Source organism: Lepidochelys olivacea, assembly GCF_965140295.1.
Source record: "Lepidochelys olivacea isolate rLepOli2 genome assembly, chromosome: 1".
NCBI lineage: Eukaryota > Metazoa > Chordata > Testudines > Cheloniidae > Lepidochelys > Lepidochelys olivacea.
Genome location: NC_140411.1, coordinates 111,768,022 through 111,789,260, shown reverse-complemented (window position 1 = coordinate 111,789,260; position 21,239 = coordinate 111,768,022). Strand labels below are relative to the sequence as shown.

The 21,239-nt window shown below is 39.7% G+C and overlaps 1 protein-coding gene across 4 annotated transcripts in view; it reads right to left on the bottom strand.

Moving 5' to 3' along the window:
* Nucleotides 1–21,239, bottom strand: part of LOC311512584 (uncharacterized protein) — a 28,901-nt gene that overhangs the window by 4,414 nt on the left and 3,248 nt on the right. The window contains exons 2-9 of one of the 4 annotated variants that reach the window (XM_084613861.1): nucleotides 17,678–17,785; nucleotides 16,905–17,504; nucleotides 12,816–12,899; nucleotides 10,854–10,925; nucleotides 10,678–10,776; nucleotides 8,732–8,815; nucleotides 695–811; nucleotides 43–114 (exon numbers count right to left, since the gene is read on the bottom strand). In XM_084613861.1, the coding sequence (XP_084469987.1) occupies nucleotides 43–114; nucleotides 695–811; nucleotides 8,732–8,815; nucleotides 10,678–10,776; nucleotides 10,854–10,925; nucleotides 12,816–12,899; nucleotides 16,905–17,504; nucleotides 17,678–17,785 (1,236 nt within the window). The remainder of the gene's footprint in view (nucleotides 1–42; nucleotides 115–694; nucleotides 812–8,731; nucleotides 8,816–10,677; nucleotides 10,777–10,853; nucleotides 10,926–12,815; nucleotides 12,900–16,904; nucleotides 17,505–17,677; nucleotides 17,786–21,239) is intronic. The other 3 variants (XM_084613862.1, XM_084613863.1, XM_084613864.1) reach the window with 3 other exon arrangements.

Below are 21,239 nucleotides of genomic sequence, written 5' to 3'. Positions count from 1 at the left end.
AGCTTTATTGTTTTTTAAAATAAGTAGCAGCCAATATTTTACCTTCATGCTCTTTAAAAAATTCAAATCGTTTGGCATCCTTCATGTTTGCCTTTGTTGTGACACTTGTAGGCTCTGTTTGGGGGGAAAAAAGAGTAAATTCAAAGTGTGTGAGTCGTAATTAGTAGTACAATAACCACTAAGGCAAATTATGGCTTCTCAGCAATCACTTATTCAGCCCATAACTGTGACATGCTAACAGGTTATATGTGGAGATGTTGCGAGCCAGTACAGGCATTTCTAATGCACCTATGGCAGGGATATCTAGACACTAAAGTCAGGAAGATAAACTTAGAAAAGCTTTTTCTGATTTATTTTGAAAAATTTGACAGTTACAGTACTAATATTTTAAAGCCTGGCCTCTGACACTGTGTACACCTGCAGGGGTAGTTACATGTCTCACTACGTGCTTTGTGAATGCAAAACTTTCAGGTACCACTTTGAAGTTCAGTTTGAGGCAAGCACAGACTGACCCCTCAGATTTGGGTGCAGTCTGTTGTAGTTTAATATAAAATCAGCCAGTGGTGTGTAGGCAGTGGTCTCTTTAGCAGGAAACAACTGAAGTGAAAAGCCATTGAGTGGTGGTTATACGAGGAGATAAAACTGGAGCCATTACGTACAGCAGACCTTTTCATTTGGTACTCCGTTTTATTACCTGGCACAGGTGTTGCTTTAAATTGTTCTAGATTTTCATCTGAGACTTGTAGACTGCGACTATGTCCCTCAAAAGGGGTCTGTGTCTTGTTTTCCTTTTCACTGGATTCTGACTTCTCTTTAATAAGAGAAAACAATTCATTTTAAAATGGCATTTAAGTCTTCACTAGCTGATGATGACCATATCAATGATGTAATATTTCTCAGCTTTAAAAGTTAAAGATCATTTTGTATTTTTGTGAGTGAGTCATCTCACCCGTCCAGCCCCAAACAAACAAACCACCTATTTTTCTGGAGGAAATTAAACTACATAATAGTTTTTAAAATCCAGTTAACTGATGCAGATAGGTAAACCAGACACATTGGGTGACTTCCACATTGCATATATTTTACTTTACATTCCAGTTACTGCATTTTTAGCAAATTACAGTAAGAAGCTGAATATTTTATTAACAGAAACACAACCGCCACCCCACAATTTTGTAGAAGCAAGTCCTGTTATGTAGACTCCTGCCACTATAGGCACAATATCCCGCTAGAAAGTGGACAGAGCCAAATCACTGCCCACATATATTCAAGGCACCCTGGTAAAATATTTTAAAATGTTTTATATTTCAAAAAGTTTGTAATCCCATAATATTAATGTACCAAAGAGGAAATGGATAACTGAAACATTCGCTCATAACATGTTACATCAGTATAAATGCTAAAAGTAACACTGGTAACAAAGTAAAAGTACAAAACATTTGTCATGTAACTGAAAAGTTTATAACCGCTAATGCAATATTCAACACAAAACTAACAATTTATTAGACTCAGCTCCTACTACAAACTTCCATATGCTGCCAGGGACACAAAAAGGTTGGGGGAGAAGTGACATTAAAGAAGAGCCATGAGGAAGATGTGGAGTAATGGGAGGGTCTCATGGGAAAGGTTCTAAAGACCTTGTGGATCATTATTATTGTGAACCCTAGAGGCTTTGATACCATTGTGCTCTAAGCTCTGTATAAACACAAGGTGAATGACAGCACCTGCTCCAAAGAGCTTCCACTCTAAAAAAAAGAACAAGATATAACAAGTGAATGAGGTAAACAAGTGAGTGGGGGACAAAAAAATAGTAGTTTTAGTACAGAGCAGTGTAGTGTGCAATTCTTAGTCCATCGGTAACAGTTATCAAATAGCAGCGGCAGTGATCACACTGTACTGGCCAGCAAACATCCTTCTCTCTGAAAAGGAGTTTAAACAGCAATCTAACTTATTTATGGACAGTGGACACCACTTAAAAATTTGATATTTGCCAACCTGTACTACCCTTTACCACAAATATTGCCTATTCCAAGAATAGTGGGACACTGTAGTACCTACTGCAGATAGGTAACTACCTACCTACATTTCTAAAGTACCTGTCACTATCGTCTATATGTATGGCCTTAATATCTACTGGCAAGTTATTTCTTTTTAATGGCAACCACAGTATCGTTTCCACATGTGTCTAATTTTCCATAACTAGGACATCCCAGATAGGCTGGGAACAGTTTGTTTGTAGATGAAAGAATGAACGCATGCAAGAGAGTACAGACTGATCTTCAGCAGTGTGATTGGAGGCCCATATAAATTACCTAGAATATTCTATGTGGGGAAATCCCAGGAATAGGTTTTTTTTTAAAAAAACTTGCAAAATAGAAGCAAGATTAATTCCTTCAATGTGGGCCCCTTAGTGAATGAGGGAGGCAACCTAGCGACAGAGGATGTGGAAAAAGCTAATGTACTCAATGCTTTTTTTTGCCTCAGTCTTCACAAACAAGGTCAGCTCCCAGACAACTGCACTGGGCAGCACAGCATGGGGAGGAGGTGACCAGCCCTCTGTGGAGAAAGAAGTGGTTCGGGACTATTTAGAAAAGCTGGACGAGCACAAGTCCATGGGGCTGGATGCGCTGCATCCGAGAGTGCTAAAGGAGTTGGTGGATGTGATTGCAGAGCCATTGGCCATTATCTTTGAAAACTCATGGTGATTGGGGGAGGTCCCGGATGACTGGAAAAAGACTAATGATGTGCCCATCTTTAAAAAAGGGAAAGAGGAGGATCCTGGGAACTACAGGCCAGTCAGCCTCACCTCACCCCACCTGGAAAAATCATGGAGCAGGTCCTCAAGGAATCAATTCTGAAGCACTTAGAGGAGAGGACAGTGATCAGGAACAGTCAGCATGGATTCACCAAGGGCAAGTCATGCCTGACTAATCTAATTGCCTTCTATGATCAGATAACTGGCTCTGTGGATGAGGGGAAAGCAGTAGATGTGTTGTTCCTTGACTTTAGCAAAGCTTTTGACACTGTCTCCCACAGTATTCTTGCCAGCAAGTTAAAGAAGTATGGGCTGGATGAATGAACTATAAGGTGGATAGAAAGCTGGCTAGATTGTCGGGCTCAATGGGTAGTGACCAATGGCTCCATGTCTAGTTGGCAGCTGGTATCAAGTGGAGTGCCCCAAAGGTCGGTCCTCGGGCCGGTTTTGTTCAATATCTTCATTAATGATCTGGAGGATGGTGTGGATTGCACCCTCAGCAAGTTTGCAGATGACGCTAAACTGGGAGGAGAGGTAGATACACTGGAGGGTAGGGATAGGATACAGAGGGACCTAGACAAAATAGAGGATTGGGCCAAATGAAATCTGATGAGGTTCAACAAGGACAAGTGCAGACTCCTGCACTTAGGACGAAAGAATCCCATGCACTGCTACAGACTAGGGACCGAATGGCTTGGCAGCAGTTCTGCAGAAAAGGATCTAGGGGTTACAGTGGACGAGAAGGATATGAGTGAACAATGTGCCATTGTTGCCAAGAAGGCCAGTGACATTTTGGGATGTATAAGTAGGGGCATTGCCAGCAGATCGAGGGACGTGATCATTCCCCTCTATTGGACATTGGTGAGGTCTCATCTGGAGTAGTGTGTCCAGTTTTGGGCCCCACACTACAAGAAGGATGTGGAAAAATTGGAAAATGTCCAGCGGAGGGCAACAAAAATTATTAGGGGTCTGGAACACATGACTTATGAGGAGAGGCTGAGGGAACTGGGATTGTTTAGTCCGTGGAAAAGAAGAATGTGGGGGGATTTGATAGCTACTTTCAACTACCTGAAAGGGGGTTCTGAAGAGGATGGATCTAGACTGTTCTCAGTGGTAGCAGAATGAGGAGTAATGGTCTCAAGTTGCAGTGGGGGAGGTTTAGGTTGGATATTAGGAAAAACTTTTTCACTAGGAGGGTGGTGAAACACTGGAATGCGTTACCTAGGGAGGTGGTGGAATCTCCTTCCTTAGAAGTTTTTAAGGTCAAGCTTGACAAAGCCCTGGCTGGGATGATTTAGTTGGGGATTGGTCCTGCTTTGAGCAGGGGGTTGGACTAGATGACGACCTGAGGTCCTTTCCAACCCTGATATTCTATGATTCTATGTATGTAAGCTTTTCTGTGGGAGCCCAAAATCGTATGAATGGGAACACAGTCACCAATTATGAGGGACCTGTAAGGAGGAGAGGGAAGATGAATAGCATTAAATTAGGAAATGAGCTACTCTGACTTCTAAGATCTTTACCTGGGTTTCCCTAATTGTACTGGAAACAGCAGTCTCTAACAAAAGGCCAAGTGGCACATTTATCAAAATCAGTCTGATGGTCTGATCTCTCTTCCAGGTATGGAAGTAAAAACAAATCTTTCTCTGGTAAAGCTTCACTAAGCAATTATAAGTAAGTGAAATAAAGCTTTTTTATCATGCAATTAATGAATTTGCAGGCTTCAATAGAGGATGGCTGCATATGAAGGAAACTGTTATTGCATATGCCAAAAATCAAACTTGCATGTATTGAAAGAGAAATAGTTTTGTTCCAAAGCACCAGAATATCTTGAATTCTCCTGAACTGTGTTTGCTCTCTATAACTGGGACAGTAACACCTCATTAAATCTGCAATTTGGTCTTTAGCATACCTAGATCTTCTCAGATGAATGAAAGAAGCAATCATACATATTGTTCCTGAGTTAGATATATGACTTTCTGATCACTTTTTCCCTGAGTTTATCTCACAGGTTCCAGGTTCTTTGGGGAGGGAGGGACAGGAACAGAAAGTGCTCTTCAGGCAGATCTGGGGACCAGTTACTTACATTGTAGGAGTGAAAGCAAGCCCAAGAACATTGGTCAGTCACTTTCTGTGGATACCTACTATATGTGCATAGGGGTAGTATTCCAAAAAAGCACCACCACACGATAGGGTCACTGTCCTCTTATGATTGCACAAGATGTAATAGGTTCATCTTTAACAAGCTTAGCAAAAAAACTACTATCTTCTCGTTGTGAAATTTTCAAACACTCAGAACTTGCCAAATCCAAACCAGTTTCCTCCAGAGTAAGTCCACATATGTACTATTTGTCAATGAGGATTATTTCCATGACAAACTGCCATATTCAAAGCACGGCATTTTTGACTGTTGGGTAGTGAACACCAAAAGTTGCAAGAATTTCAAAGTAAGAAAAATATGCTTTCCTCATTCTCCCCTCACTTAAAAAAAAAAAAAAAAAAAAAAGTGGTTGGATTATTTTTGCTCAAAGTAACCAAACAGAATTCACCTTTGGCCAGAACCAACTGTGGAAAACATGAGCCACCCAGAGGCTTAATGTGTCAGTCATGACTGAAAATAGGACTTCATCAGGGCAGGATTAATGAACTTTTAAAGCCCTTGCCTAGGACCCCAGCTCCAGGAATCACATTATGATAACACAATCTCAGCTTTCTTTTCTTTTCTTTTCTTTTCTTTTTCTTTCTTTTTTTCCCAAAAAGTAATGGCTAGCCCTCCTGCTTCCAAAGAAAAAAGCTTGAAAACATTAGTCGTGTGTAACCAATGCAGTGAGGCCTGCCTAAGTAAACTGACAGCTTGGAATAATAGCTTAAGAGGTGTGAACTACACCAGACAGCTCAGGTCTGTCTAAACTACACAAAAAAAACCCCAGCAGCAAGTCTCAAAGCCCAGGTCAACTGACTCAGGCTTACTGGGTTTGGGCTGTGGGGCTCAGAATAGCAGACGCTCCGGCTTAGGCTAGAGCTGGGGTGCTGAAATCCACTGCCACTGCGGCGTTTCACAGCCCAGCTTCCAGTTAAGCATCTATGCTACAATTTGTAGCCCTGCAGCCCAAGCCCCATGAGCCTGAGTCAGATGATCCGGGCTAGCTGGAGCTGTTTCACAGGTCTTTTATTGCAGTGTAGAGTGTAACTGCATCGTGAACTGACGTACGTGAGCTAGCTTTATTCTAGCTAGCTCGGGTCCTGGAACAGTGAAACTGGCAGCATGACCTTCAGCACAGGCTAACCCCATGTGTAATTACCCAGCATTCTAGACAAGTTCATACAGCTCGTGCTGCCACAGCCCTGCTGATCCAAGACCTGCATTAGCTAGAATAAAGCTTGCTCAAATATGTTTGCTTGAGCTGCAATCGCAGCCAGTGCCTGCAGTCTAAAATTACCCACCGTAGGATGTTAGCTCTAAGCCCTACTGTTCTGGGCAAGACCACGCATCAAAACAATCCTGTTACTCCTAAGCGGAGGGGGAGAACCCTATTCTTGCTCCTGCGCAGGGGGGGGCAGGGATGGGAGGAAGGGGGCTCCATATCCCTGCCTCTCTGGGAGACGGGCCCTCAACCACTACCACTTCAAGTGGGAGGAAGGGTCCTGGCCAAAAAGTGTGGCCCTGAATTGCCTTAATCCTGCCTTAGTTTTAATGCCCAACAGTTCAGCAGCCTGCTGGAACTTTGTAGGATTGCACTTTGTCTCTGAAGCTGCAATGAGAGAGAATGGCTTGGCAACTATGGTGCCTTAAGGAACAAAGGTCCAACACGGAGAACTTCAAATCTCAGCTTTGATAATTTAAAAAATTGGTTCATAAAGAAACCATTATAGAATGACTTTTTAAAAATGTTTGGGTCAAATTTATTTCTAGAGTAATAATACTGACATCATTGAAGTTACTCCAGGGATGAATTTGGTCCAATAATGAGAGAACTAGATTAGTATAAATGTTTTAGGGGGAAAATTAATTGTCCCTTGAAAGATTTTTTTTTTTGTACATACTAATCACAGAAGGACTTGCTAGCATCTAGTGTTTCAAATACAGAATAATTTGCAAGCAGAAGGATAGCACAACAAATATTTCTGTTGTTCCCTGTTAATTAAAATTTGCTTAATTTAAGGAAATTCCACAGAATGAAAGCTCTCTCTTGAGTTAGGTACCCCCTTTAAAAACAGATTGTTTCTAGTAGGAAGGATAAACACTGTACAAGGCAAATAGTTACAGTATATATGATAAACTATCATAAAACATTTTTTGTTTTCTTTGTCCCCAGGCTGATTCAACTCTACAATGTTCACTACAAATGGCATCAGATTCCTGTCTTTAGAGATCTATTGTATAACATCTTGCATAAAAAAGTTAATGTCTTCAATTGTGACTCTTTTAGCATATTGGGTCATGCTGGAGCTGTCCCTTAAAGTAGAAACTAAATCTATGATAGTAAAAATTCTAAGAAAATAAATAGTAGCTAACGATATATCGAGTAGTGGAGGGAAGCTAGAAGTGATGGCCTGTAATTAGGGCCTGCACTCTGAAAGGGCCCATTGTGTCTGCCACCTGCTGGCTTTTGCAAACCCTGAGTCCTGCTGCTGCTATCACTGAATGATACTCCACTTGCTCATATCTAGGCAGAGCTATAGCAGTGACAATCACAGCAGCACTCCCTGCTCTGCCCCATGCCCATAGATCAGGCAGATGGACAGCTCCAGCATTCAGTCAAAATGCCTAGCAATGCTATAACTGCCAAAACGTCTCTGCCCCCAGTCATAGAGAGGGCAGAAGACAGCTGCCAGGGTACAGTAGCAGAAAGCCTCCCTTTCCTCCCAGCAGCCAGGAATGAGAGGGTAGAGCCCTCTTTTCAGCAGCTGGGTGGGAATGGGGCAGAAAAGATGGAGTGCCCCACCTTGCTCACTCTCTGCCTCTTGCAGATAGATGGTTTGGGATTAACTAACTAGTTTATTAACATTCAGGGTCCATTCTCCATTGTCTTCACTGCTGAGGTTTCCATCAGGGGAGTGCACATCAGGCAGCACATGCCCATACGCAGTTCTGAGCCATTTTCCCTTGGGAGAAAGACTCATTCATGGATACTTAAAGTGACATGAATTTAAGTGACAAGTGGCAGGAGATTAAGCAGGGCTGAGAGTGCTCTCTGAATGTAAATAATCATTGTCCCTTACGCAATTAAGTTTCAAAACCAAATTAAAAACACAAACCATTACTCCTGTGTGAAGCTACTTTTCCTAGCGCACTTTTAAAATAATACATAATGTAAAATATGCTGTGAAGACACCAAATTATGCTTGAAACCCCAAGAGTTATGTGAATGAATACTTTACAGTCCATGAATTTTGGTATGATCATAATAAGCCAAAGTGAGAGCCATGCCTGGCCAGCCTCCATAGTTGTGGGCACTACTTGCTTCCTGAGGAACATTAATAAACTTGTTCTGAGATCACCCAGCCCTATGGACTCTGCCCCCAACCCTAAACCACCACCACTGCTATAAACACTGTAGTGGGGGTGCCAGGGAGTGATGCTGGGGAAGTGGTGTCTCTTCTGATACCTCTGAATGACGGGGTTGAGAAGGCTCTCTCTAACTAACTGATAGCCAGTGTTTTAGTACCTTCCTGTATCAGGGCCTATTTTAACTGATGGCCTTGGAAATTACATGTGATGAGCTTTTGTTAGGAATGCTGTATATTCTTAACTTGCTTCAGTAAAAACTTCAAAACATGTTTTTTCTCTTATGTAGCTTTTAAAATACTTACTATCTTAGAAGGACATTTACACTTGTCAGCCTTGAATCTGAAAATGAAACTTGTTGGAAGCAGATTTCTAATAGTCAAGGGCTACTGTAATTACATCCCTATTAACATGCATGTTGGTTTGCTATTTTCTTTCTATGTCCAATCAATCCACATTTCCCTTACCTTTATGTTTTTTTAAATTTTGAAGAATGCTTTCCATGACTGAAGAGTTCATACTCTCACTAACTGATACAGGCACCTGTGTTTCTATAACAACAAGGGTGGGGGGAAAATGTTTATTTTAAAAATGTTTTTACTCCTGTAAACTCAAAAGTATTGCACTGACAAGTTGCAGTACTGTTGTATTTCATTGCTTACATGCAACTTGGGGAATTAGTGTTCTCAACCTAATCCATAACGAACGACCCTTTGAAGATATTAATAAATCAGGCCCAGGAATATTTTATTTCCTTTCTTTTATTCTTCGGTTTTGTATATTTCTTTGTATTTTCATTTTTATTTTTTACTAGTGAGTCTTTGTTCTGTATTCTCAGGGCCAACTCCTGAAGTCTTTACTCAGGCAAAATATCCATTAAAGCAACATTCTCTACTCAGTATTTATTGTCTGTTTTCAGTGTTTTTCCCCAGGATTTAATAATATTTATTTAAGAAGGGCTACCCTGAGCAGAGCGTGGTTATACTATACTTTTCAATGTCACAAATGTGTATGAGGAGGTGAATTCTTTCTAGTGTTGGAAAAGGTACTTGAAAAAGAAAAGCATTTACCCATTGTTCTACTGTAATGACTTCTCAGATCCAATTCTAAAAGCAGAAATAATAGTAGGATCGATAAGCCAGTAAACTCAATGGCAACAGGGCATGGCGCCTCTTCTATCACTAAACTGAACACGGCATACTAGCTGATGACTGGTTGTTCAGTGGTCTACACAATGCTTGCTCTGCCTCTTTCCAGAGGAAGTGTGAGAACTGCTGAGAGAGGCATCAGTTTCTTCAGGCACTTCCCTGACTACCACTGCTCTCCCTTCCCTAACAGGAGGTTTCACCTCCTAGCACCTTCCTATTTGTTTAATTGCTTGGGCTACTAAATAGGGTGCTGCATGCATCTGCACTCTTTGCATGCCCCTAGCACCAGCTCTAGGCCTATGTGAAATGTACTTGTGATCTAAGTTCAGTGGCGGCAGGGTTTTTATGTGTGTACATACTATAGCCACCAATACGTTTGGTATGGCATTTGAGGGAGCTTTTTTACAGCAGGCTTTCTTTTTTTAAATTACATTGTGTACATAGTTTAGGGGTAATAAATAAGCCCCTGATCATGCAATCACCTATTTATCTAACTAACTTTAAGCCATTAATAAGTCCCATTGATTGTATCTATTGAAATCATTATTAAAATCAATGGGACTGTTCATGTGCTTGAGCTTAAGCAGGTACATAAGCAATTGCAGGATCAGGGCCTTTATTTGTAAGTTCTTAAAAGAGGTGATGGCTATTTGTTTTGCATGCCTTTTTCTCTCTGTTCAAGAAATGTAAACGTAGTTACATTTCTTATCTGGTAACGTTTGCCTCTCTTACCCTGAAAAAAGAAAAGGAGGACTTGTGGCACCTTAGAGACTAACAAATTTATTTGAGCATAAGCTTTCGTGAGCTACAGCATCGGATGCAGTGAGCTGTAGCTCACGAAAGCTTATGCTCAGATAAATTTGTTAGTCTCTAAGGTGCCACTAGTACTCCTTTTCTTTTTGCGAATACAGACTAACACGGCTGCTACTCTGAAACCTGTCTCTTATCCTGGTTATTGGAGGCATTCAGCACACTATTTCATATTTTCTGGATTTTAATAATGTTATTTACCAATACCTCTTCCACTGTGTGAAGTTTATATAGCATCTGGCTGTAGCCCAAGTTAAAACTGAACTGAAGATAGAGTTCTCGTACCAGATCTTCAGCTGATGTAAATCGATAATGACTTCAGTGGCACTTCACCAATTTACATCAGTGGAGGATTTGATCCTCTCTGTTTCCAGTATTTTAAACTGTGTTCATCCATAAAATAACAATGCTATAATATAAAATATAAAGATTAATGGAGAGTGAAATATACATACTATATTCTTTCTGTAAATCCTGTAATACATTCTTCAGCATCCTCACTGACATTTGAGAATGGATTCCTTTTACACTTTGGAAATTATATGTTTGAACACCTATAAAAAACATTAAGTTACTAGAAAGTGATTGAATTTTATATTTAAAAAGTTATACCATAAATATTTAGATTTACCCATGTGATCTTCCAGCGTCTGTAAAATATGGTTCAACTGACGCAATGGAAAAGTAGCCGATTCAGGCAGATCTGCAAACAAACATATGAAAACACTTGTGGTCAATTCTTCCATACTTTAATTGTAATGAACAGATCTTTTGCCAACCAAAAATGAGGATGAAAATATCTTTTGGAATGATTTAATTATGTAGCTAGTAAAGTGGTAGGTGCTATACAATGAGTAGCTGCAAATGGATTTTAGGGCTTCTGCGAGAACACTGTGATAACAAAACTAAAATTTAAATGGCTTCACCAATGCAATGGCTCAGTGGAAGAATGTTCTGTAGACAGAAATAAAAACAGGATTGTTAGATTGGCAGCTTACAACGATGGCAGAACAAGCCACACTAGAGTGTCAGAGACACTCTGGAGATGGCAGTCAGGATTTCTCAGTGGTAAACATTCAGGCAGAACACTTTTCTACTTAGTTTTGAGAGTAATAAAACCACTAGTTGCCAGTAGTTCATAGGAAAGAAAATAAAACAGAATTTAAAAAGCACTGGTCATAATTTCTACTGAGTCCAATTATCTTAATTTTCCTTTCTTGCAGAGCTCAGTGAAAAGCTGGACTGTCCCTTATTAGAATATAAATATGTAAAATATATGGGGAACGTGTTCAGGCTAAGATTTTCAAAGCTGTCTGTTGGAACTGGAAGCCCATAAGGTTGGGATTTGACATCCTGAAGGAAGTGTTGTAATCTCCATCTGAAGCTATAATTCTTATGTGACATCCACTGCTATTGTAAAAATGGGATGAAAAATTAAACTTGACTGTCATATCCCTTTCTCATTAAAAGGCTTCTAAAATGCGTGAAAGAAAAGAGGGGAAAAAAGGGTGGGGGGGAATGCAGCACAAGATGATAAAAACAATAAATTGCACTTCAGTTGTACAAACGCCCATTCGCCTGTGAAAGGTAAAACTGCCATTTAAACATTAATTCAGCCTACTGTACTTCTGTACATATGGTGGGCAACTTACTACAGTAAACGCAATGATGTTAGGTAGGGCTTAATGTTAGGTTTTCTGGGTTACATTAGTATAATTTGCAAATTTATCTTTATGTTTTAACACCATGTACACTAATTGGATAACATACTGAGGTTGTTTTCTGCTTGAAGTAATGAAGGAATCCTAAACTAAATAAATGCCAAACACAAATAAACTCTTCCCTGATTTATTGACACTTTTGATGCTGACACGTCTCGGGAAAAGTAAGCTATATTTATTAGCAATTTGCCTCTGTCTGCTACCACTGAGATGGTGGTGGAAGCATCTCTATATTGCTATATATTCCATCACTGATCTCAGAAACAGGCTTCTCCGTCAACTATGGTTACAGAGCAACAATGGGAGGAGGTGGTTCTGGAGGGCAAAATTCCTTCCAATGAATGGGAAAATTGCTCCTCTTCATAACCAAATTCAACAACACACCAGTATTTAAGAGAGACAAAAAAGGGAGGCTTTAGGAGAACAGCTTCCAAATCTCTATCCTACACCCACTGTGGCGGCCCAAAAGATAGGTACCCTACTCAAATTGTAGTAACACCTTTGTCACAAAAATTCCTTGTGTGACTTAATCATATCTCTACAAAATTCCCAGAGGAAACTTTAAGCTGCAATTAAGGCTGAAAAAAACATATGTAGCCATAAAAGGGAACATATGGGCTTCTCTATGAATGAGATACCCTTCTCTGTCCCCTCTGCAAAGTTTGATAATTTTGAGCCAAGTACAAGAAGTTTTAATAGGCTTCCTGTAGCAGACTGATGATTAACTGGAAGTAGAACCAATTTTCACAGTTTCTGTGGTAGGAAATATTCAGGGATGGAAAATGTTGTTAAATAGTCAAGCTCTTCATGATACAATGTTTCTGAAGGGGGAAAACACATACAATTTTTTTTAAAATATCTTTTTTCCTAACCTGTTGGTTTGCTCTCTGTTGGGTAAGTTTCTTCAGAAAATGGTGAATGACTACTTGTTTGTTTCATACTATTCGTTGTCAAATCTGTAAATGTACAATGTTTAATATTAAATTTTTGAAAATTGATTTGGTGAAAATGAAAATCAGTGCTATGATTTGGTTAATGTATTGGCTTTACATCAACAAAAAATCATTTGCTGTGTAAAAAAACATTTTGATTATCCAGGGATTAGACTTTTCAAAAGGAAAATTCTGGTCATTCCCCTGTCCCCAAATCTCTAGAGGGTCTACTACTGGAGCACTATCCCACTCAGAAAAGTTGAAAAACAGAGAGAGAATAAATTTCATTCACAATTGTTAATTAAAATTGATCAATCTACATCCTCAGCTGGTGTAAACTGGTGTGGCGCATCTGCTCCATTTTCAAAGACTTTACATATGCCCTTTGCAACAGGAGTTCCAAAGCAGCATCAGACCTTCACGGGCATCAACTAGAATTGAAGGGACTGAGCACCTTCCAAGTTTTGGACCTAGCCAGCGAGATCAGCCTCCCCCAGTAGGCAATACTGAAGGGTACCCTGAGCAGCAGCAAGTGCATGTGTCCATACACAAAGATTTGAGATCGTATAGAACTTCAGTTTTTACTGCTGTTGCTCCTATCCATTGCTTGCTCACCTCAATCAAGCAGCTCTCCAGCTACCAGCTGAGATTTATTAAGTTAGGAATTCAGTTGCTAAGAGATAAATTGAAGGAGGGGAGGTTACAAAAGAGTGAAACACCTTTCTTGAAAGCTATGTTTCCTCCCTTCATAATTCTTCCTGCATCCCTCCCTTCAACATCATCATTATTATTTATTATTATTATTTTAGGCAGGGCTGATACCATTGCTTATTATTAAGGTTGCCTTGACGCTTCCTATTATTAGCTCCTGTTTTAGTTGCTTATAACTTTGCGATACTTTAATTATTTGGGCTGGTTAGTTAGTTTAGTTATAGGTTTCAGCCAAAACAGTTCAGCCATTCAGAGAATAAGACTAGGAAAAATGTAAAAAAAATTCTTGAGACGTTTTCTTTGAAATGCTGTAGCACCCCCATATTTTGGAGTAGGGACTTGAAATTTGGCAGTGGGATGGCCTGTGTGTCAGGAACGTGCCTTTTGCTATCCCTCGGGAAATTCCCCCAAGTTTAATCACATCATAAGTCTTTGATAAACTGCAGTTTGCACATGCTCATTAGAGACATATTTTAGCAGCTAAAATCTCTGAAGATGCAATCTTTGCTGACCATGCTTATGCCTCTCACAGCTCCTAGTGCTGACCCGATTGTGCATCTGCCATCCACACAGAGCAATTAAGCATGCACCAGCCCAGGGCTCAGAGGGACTCTCCCTGTAATTGCTGCTCCCAGTGGATCCCAGGGCTGGGCACTGGAACTGAGAGCAGAGAGACTGTCTCTCCTGTGCTGTCAAATACCCCACTAAACAGGCAACCCTTATTTCGGCATTTCCTATCTTTGAGTGCTTGACTTTACAACTTTCATAATGTTTTTAATATAGTTGATAGCAGAAAATGGTTTCCACTATTGCTGCCAACAGAGAACTGCTTTTTCAGACTGACCCCCAGTTAATGGCATCACTTTCATGATATCTCCATCATATTGCTTATATGGGAAAATCTGTTTTACAAATCTAGACCTTTTGGATAATTTTACCCTTACCAAGCATAACATTTTCTACTTACCAGGCCCTTGATTTTGTACACTGTACAAACTATTCAAAGTGAAATTATTTATTAGCACTGGAAAATCTTGTGCATTACTTGTTATATCAACTTCTTTAACTTAATTCTGAAACAAAATTGAAAGATTAAAAAAATACTGGTTTCAGAGTAGCAGCCATGTTAGTCTGTACCCGCAAAAAGAACAGGAGTACTTGTGGCACCTTAGAGACTAACAAATTTATTAGAGCATAAGCTTTCGTGGGCTACAGCCCACTTCATCGGATGCATAGAATGGAACATATAGTAGGAAGATATATATATATATATATACATACAGATAAGTTTGGAAGTTGCCATACAAACTGTGAGAGGCTAATTAGTTAAGATGAGTTATTATCAGCAGAAGAAAAAAACTTTTTAGTGATAATCAAGATGGCCCATTTAGACAGTTGACAAGAAGGGTGAGGATACTTAACTTAGGGAAATAGATTCAATATGTGTAATGACCCAGCCACTCCCAGTCTCTATTCAAACCCAAGTTAATGGTATCTAGTTTGCATATTAATTCAAGCTCAGCAGTTTCTCGTTGGAGTCTGGTTTTGAAGCTTTTCTGTTGCAAAATTGCCATCCTTAAATCTTTCAACTGAGTGGCCATAGAGGTTGAAGTGTTCTCCTACCAGTTTTTGAATGTTATGATTCCTGATGTCAGATTTGTGTCCATTTATTCTTTTGCGTAGAGACTGTCTGGTTTGGCCAATGTACATGGCAGAGGGGCATTGCTGGCCCATGATGGCATATATCACATTGTGGATGTGCAGGTGAACGAGTCCTTGATGGCATGGCTAATGTGATTAGGTCCTATGGTGGTGTCACTTGAATAAATATGTGGACAGAGTTCCTCATTCCTCAAGGGCTTCTTTTCCATGGGTAATACTATTTGCATTTACGTTCCTTTGTGGGAGAAATTTTACCTGATATTATGAAGTTACAAAATAAAGACCACACACTGCCACTAATCCAAACTCAAAAACTTCAGCTGAAATCAAGATACAAGATAATATTATGATCCTATGTATTCTATAATTCTACAGACGTATGCTGTAGAATCCTTACTCTACTCCAGAATTGTGCTTCAGCATGCAATCTTATATTAAAAAGAAGAGAATTTCTAGAGTTTATGGTTGCAAAGAAAACCTTCCAAACATGAGGCAAGCATAAATGGTTGCAGTTCTATATCCTTGATTCTGCAGAGAGTCTGAAATAGCAGCTCTGGAAAGTTGGAACAACTCTCATTCATCTGAATGGGGTGTTAACTCTGAAACATGATGGCAATTAAATATCAATATTAACTATTACAAGGGCCCTACCAAATTCATGGTCCATTTTGGTCAATTTCACCACTTGGGAGTTTTAAAATTAATCAATTTCACATTCAGATGTTTACATGGGAAATCCCAAATCATCTTTACACTCTTTTGTGAGAGCCAAAACCCCATCTGCCAAAACCTCCAGTTTCTTCTGACAACCTGTACATTGCAGTTGTGGTTTAAATTCAGAGTGCTGCAGAATTTTCCTGTGTTACAAATTTAGGAATAGAGGCCCAGATCCTCAAAGGTATTTGGGTGCATCGATTTTGATGGGAATTAGGTGAGTGTGGCACCTAAAGATCTTTGAAGATCTGGACCAGCGTACATAGAATTTAATATCAAATTTATAACACATGGACTATTACACTGATTGTATTATGTATGCAGTGCTGTTGTAGCCATGTTAGTTTCCCAGACCCTAAGAAGAGCTCTGCGTAGCTCGAAAGATTCTCTCTCTCACCAACAGAAGTTGGTCCAATAAAAGATATTACCTCACCCACCTTGTCTCACTGATTGGACTACTCATTTTCAAGTTTAATTCAGAAAAAAGCTTAAATTTAAAATTTATCTGAAGTTGATCTCCAGTATGCTGCGCAGGTGATTTGCTGAATCATCAAGCTTTTCATGAAGTACACGTCCTTGGATATTATTGTTTGCATTGAATATTTTTATTGCAGTAGCAACTAGAAGACCCAATCAAGGCTTAGGACTCCCTTTGTGCTAGTTCTCTTCACATACATAATGAAAAGATAGTCCCTGACCTAAAGAATTTACAATCTAAATATTACACTGAGAACCACTTGCATTCAGTAAGCATTTACTCACGAGTAGTCCCATTAAAATCAATGAGACTACATCTGAGTAATTACTCACCAGTGTGAGTAAGGAGTTTACAATCTGTCTTTAAATAATATAATAGTAAAAATCATTTTACTTTGCAACAGTGTAGATATAGCTTTTCATAGGGAATTAATGTTCTATTGAAAAGAGAAAAGAATTTCATACCTGCTATAAGAAGTTTTTTCCTGTTGCTACCTGTGGAGTTTCTTTCCACATTTCCAGCCTCAATTTTTGCAAGACTTTTTCCTCTTACTTTTTTATTATTCTGTATTTTCTTATCCAGTGAACTGTTTACGGTCACTTGCAAAACATCATCTTGTACTACTACTGAATTTATTTTATTTTGTTGGTCAATAATATTGCTGGCGACAATATGCACCTCAGGATTCACTCTTGAATTTTTTAAATTGTAAATATCAATCTGAGTTTGGCTTGAATTATCATTGGAATGGAATCTTATAGTAATATTAGTTCTTGTTAATCTGTCTTTGTTATTACCAGTATTTTTATCTTGCTCCAAATCAGGAAACAACATCCTTTTCTTTTTACCCTCTTCTTTTTTTTCATTATCCACTTTCTTATATTTTGTCCGAGTGTCCAAAAGTATATTTGGGAAAATCTTCTGCAGCTTGTTAATAATCAGCATTGAAGAAGTGTTAGATACCTGAGCTGCTTCTGTTGTCATGCTGTTAGAAGATAGCATCTCTTGCACATCAATCTGCACTCCATTTGGTAATAACTGTGTTTTTACAGATGGCCCTGAAACTATATAATTGTACATATTAAAATCATAATTCTGTATGTATGAAATTCAGATGGCTAGCACAAGGCTGGTGCCAAAGTTGAAGTAATGCACAGACTTTGTGCTGGCCCTCTGCACAGGGATGAATTTTATCGGAAGAGGATAGATAAGAAATTTAAAAACTGGGAATACTTGCCTTTTATGTCTGTCATATTCACAGGTGTGCTTAACACTTCATCTTGTTTTTCTGAAAGTTTATGTTCATGCATCATATGCTTCTGGTGCAGAACTTGGATCCGATGATCTAAAATAAAATAGGTGAATGACTACTTGTGAAAAGGCGAAAGAAAGAGAGAAAATATTTACAGTATTTTAAACTGTTTTGAAAGTGTCAAATACTACAGTAAATTGTAAATGAGAATTACTGACCATAAAATATTTCTTCTAATTTTTAGCAATGAAATATATCTCTAATCCAGAAGGAGAGAAGAAAAATAAACAACCCCAAAACTTTTATATAAAAGGATTTAATAAGAGAAACAATGTACATGAGAGGAAGGTGTGGATTATCAAGGACTTTAAAGAAACCGAGAACGTGAGTATAAAATCCTTACGTCAAGAGTAACCTTACAAAATGAAATGTAAATTGAGGTGAAAAACTAATGTATCTCATTAACCGGGTACTAGTTTCCTGCAATTATTGCCTCTACAGAACTGAACTCTTGGAGCTGTGCACCATACACACAGAATAAGCACACCCCAGATGTATAATCACATTGAGACTGTGTCTGTAAACGAGTTACTACAGCTCAATCCCTTGTAGTTCCTATCAACCAGTCATAATAGGGAGACTCCAAATTGGGATATATGACAGAAGTAGAGCTGATGTGTAATAATCTTATGAATACTGTCAGAGTTGCTGTGCATTAGTCTGGAAATACTGAGATGTAACAATTTTTTCCTGTATAAATGTATTCATCTAGTGTAATAGGGGCTGTGGGAGGTAAAAACAGGAAGAGAACACAATGGCTTCCTGGATAAGCAACCTCTGACCAAACATTTAGGGCTGTGAGTTCTCAACCTTTCCAGACTACTGAAGCCTGAGCCCCGCCACCCAGGGCTAAAGCCCAACCCTGCTGCCCAGGCCTGAAGCAGTAACTTAGTTTTGTGGGGCCCCCCGTGGCATGGGGCCCCAGTCAATTGCCCTGCTTGCCACTCCCCAACTCTGGCACTGCACTTGCAACCCCCCTAAACCCATCCCATGACCTTCCCCCCGGAATCACAACCCCAAGGTTGAGTAACACTGATCTAGATGTGTTGATGTACCACCTGGAAGACCTCTGCGTACCCCTGGTTGAGAACAACCAGTTTAGGGTGCCAATTACAAGACAATGGTATACTTCCAGCCCCAGGCTAGGTACTAGACGGTAAACAGCTAAAAAGCACTTTTCAGGAGAAGGAGGAGAGCCAGTTGTCAGTGAGCTCTGACAGGGAGACATGCTGACAAGACTTGTCTACACTTACACCACTGCACGGCTGTAGCACTTAGTGAAGACGCTACCTATGCTGATGGGAGAACTTCTCCCGTTGGTGTAGGTACTCTGCCTCTAGTAGCTATATGGACAGGAGAAGCCCTCTTGTCAGCATAATGCTGTCTATGCCAGGGGTTTGGTCGGTATAACTGCATTGCACAGGGGAATGGATTTTCCACACCCCTGACTGACGTAGTTATACAGACATAAGTTTGTAGTGTAGACCAGAGCACAGGCTCTGTAGCACTGTCTGAAGGAGCTGGGCCTTTCCAGATGCAGGGAATGATAAACCTTAGGAAAAAGCAGGCATGCATATAAGCTGGTTTATTGTTTTTAAGGTGTATTTTTTCTGAACTGCCTTTGTTCTAATAACTAATACTTTGCTTGAAGAAGGCTGTTTGGTCTATAATTACCATTGTCATTGCTTCCAGAGGGAACAGAACTGCAGGCAGTAAGTCAGACCTGCTGAGTCAACCATGATTAGTACCAGGGAACTGTCATCCAGGGCCCAGCTTGAGAGTGAGAGAACTGTGTGGTTCCACCCCAGGCAGGGTGGCCTGAGAGGTTGGAATGTTCAAAGAGACAAGGAGGGGTCAGAGGTGCTGTTACCTGGGAACTGTGACAGGGTGAAAGGAGGCACAGTGTGAATCTGTGACATTAAGATTTTCATCAAACTCCAGCTATTAAGTGAGTAACTTTAGTTTTCTCCTTCATAAAATTACTCCCACAGATGAAGCTAACATCTGGTATGACACACACTTTCAGTCTGAAGATGATAGGAAAATGGAAGAGGGACTGAAGAAGCATTTTCCCAAAGTGGGTATCTGAGCTAGGCCTTGAATCTATACAATTATATTGGGTGGAGGTATGCAAAGAGCTCCAATTGAGAATTTTAGAAACTGCTGTGATCTGTCTGTCTGTTTGGTAGTGAGCCCAGTGGTCTTGAGACCTTTTGCCTTTTTGGTATTTGGACACCAACTTCTTTATAACGAGCATTAATGCATTCCGTACTCTATTTAGACAGCCTCTGAGCTAAAATATCCCCCTGCTGTCCTTTCTGCATGGGTAAAGAAAAGCCAAAGTGGTTTTCTAAAACACTTAGTTCTTCAGTACAAAAATCTCAGAGCCTGTTTCATATTCAGATTGTAAACGACAGCAGTCTCTGAAGAGAGATGAAGTCTAAGGGGAAAATAACAACAGGGAAATAAAAGAACCACGAATAGTAGGTTTGTCTACTCTGTGGCAGAGAGGTGTGATTTCCAGCTTGGGCAGGCATGTACGTGAGCTAGCACAATGAAAACAGTAGTATGACTGCAGTGGCATGGGTGGCAGCTCGGGCTCACCACGCAAGGACAGCCACGGCTGAGATCATACATATATACTCGGGCAGCTAAGCTGAGCTGCTGTGGCCACACAGCTGTTTTCAGTGCACTAGCTTGAGCAGGGCTAGTGGTGTACATATACCTGAGCCGGAATTACACCTTTCATCTATGTTGTGGATGTGCCCGACATTACAAGAAGCAGCAGAATTATTAAAAACACTTTTAAATTGTTGCCCGATCTATTACGGATATTTTATTTTGTGGATTGTCTTGACCCATTTTTACGTCATCGTTGAAATCTTTCGCTGAGTGCTCTTCTGTGATGGATTTATAGTTTAAGCATAACAGAAGACCTAACGTTCTAGACTGCATGCACACAGTAATTAATAAATATTGTAAATTAAGATAAAAGAAATGCTACTTACTGAGTAACTTAATCATTGATTTAATTTTATTTTTGGAAAGGACTGGAACATGTGCATCTGAAAATGAAACACTTTACAATAAGAATCTATTATATAAATCATAAATATTGTTAAGATTTTATTTCCAAAATATAACTAGTCATACTAAAACTCTTGCCATGGTATCTATTACACCAAGTAATAAGGGTCGGCTCCTTCAATGAAGCCAATGTGACAGCTCCATAATCCCTTGTGCTAGCAGGTGCTCAATCCAGTGGGAATGCTGTGGTGCTTCTCTGCGCCAAAAGCAACAGCTCTGGCAAACTGAGGGGCAGCGGCCATTTCCATTGCTTTATTATTTAAACAATCTAAGAATTCCAAAGGCAGTAGTGATGAGATATCTCCATAAATAAACTACTTTCCACATTATTTCTCAGAACACAATATAACGCCCTTTTACTACAGTTACAGAATATCTTTCATCAGTTCCCTGTAAATAC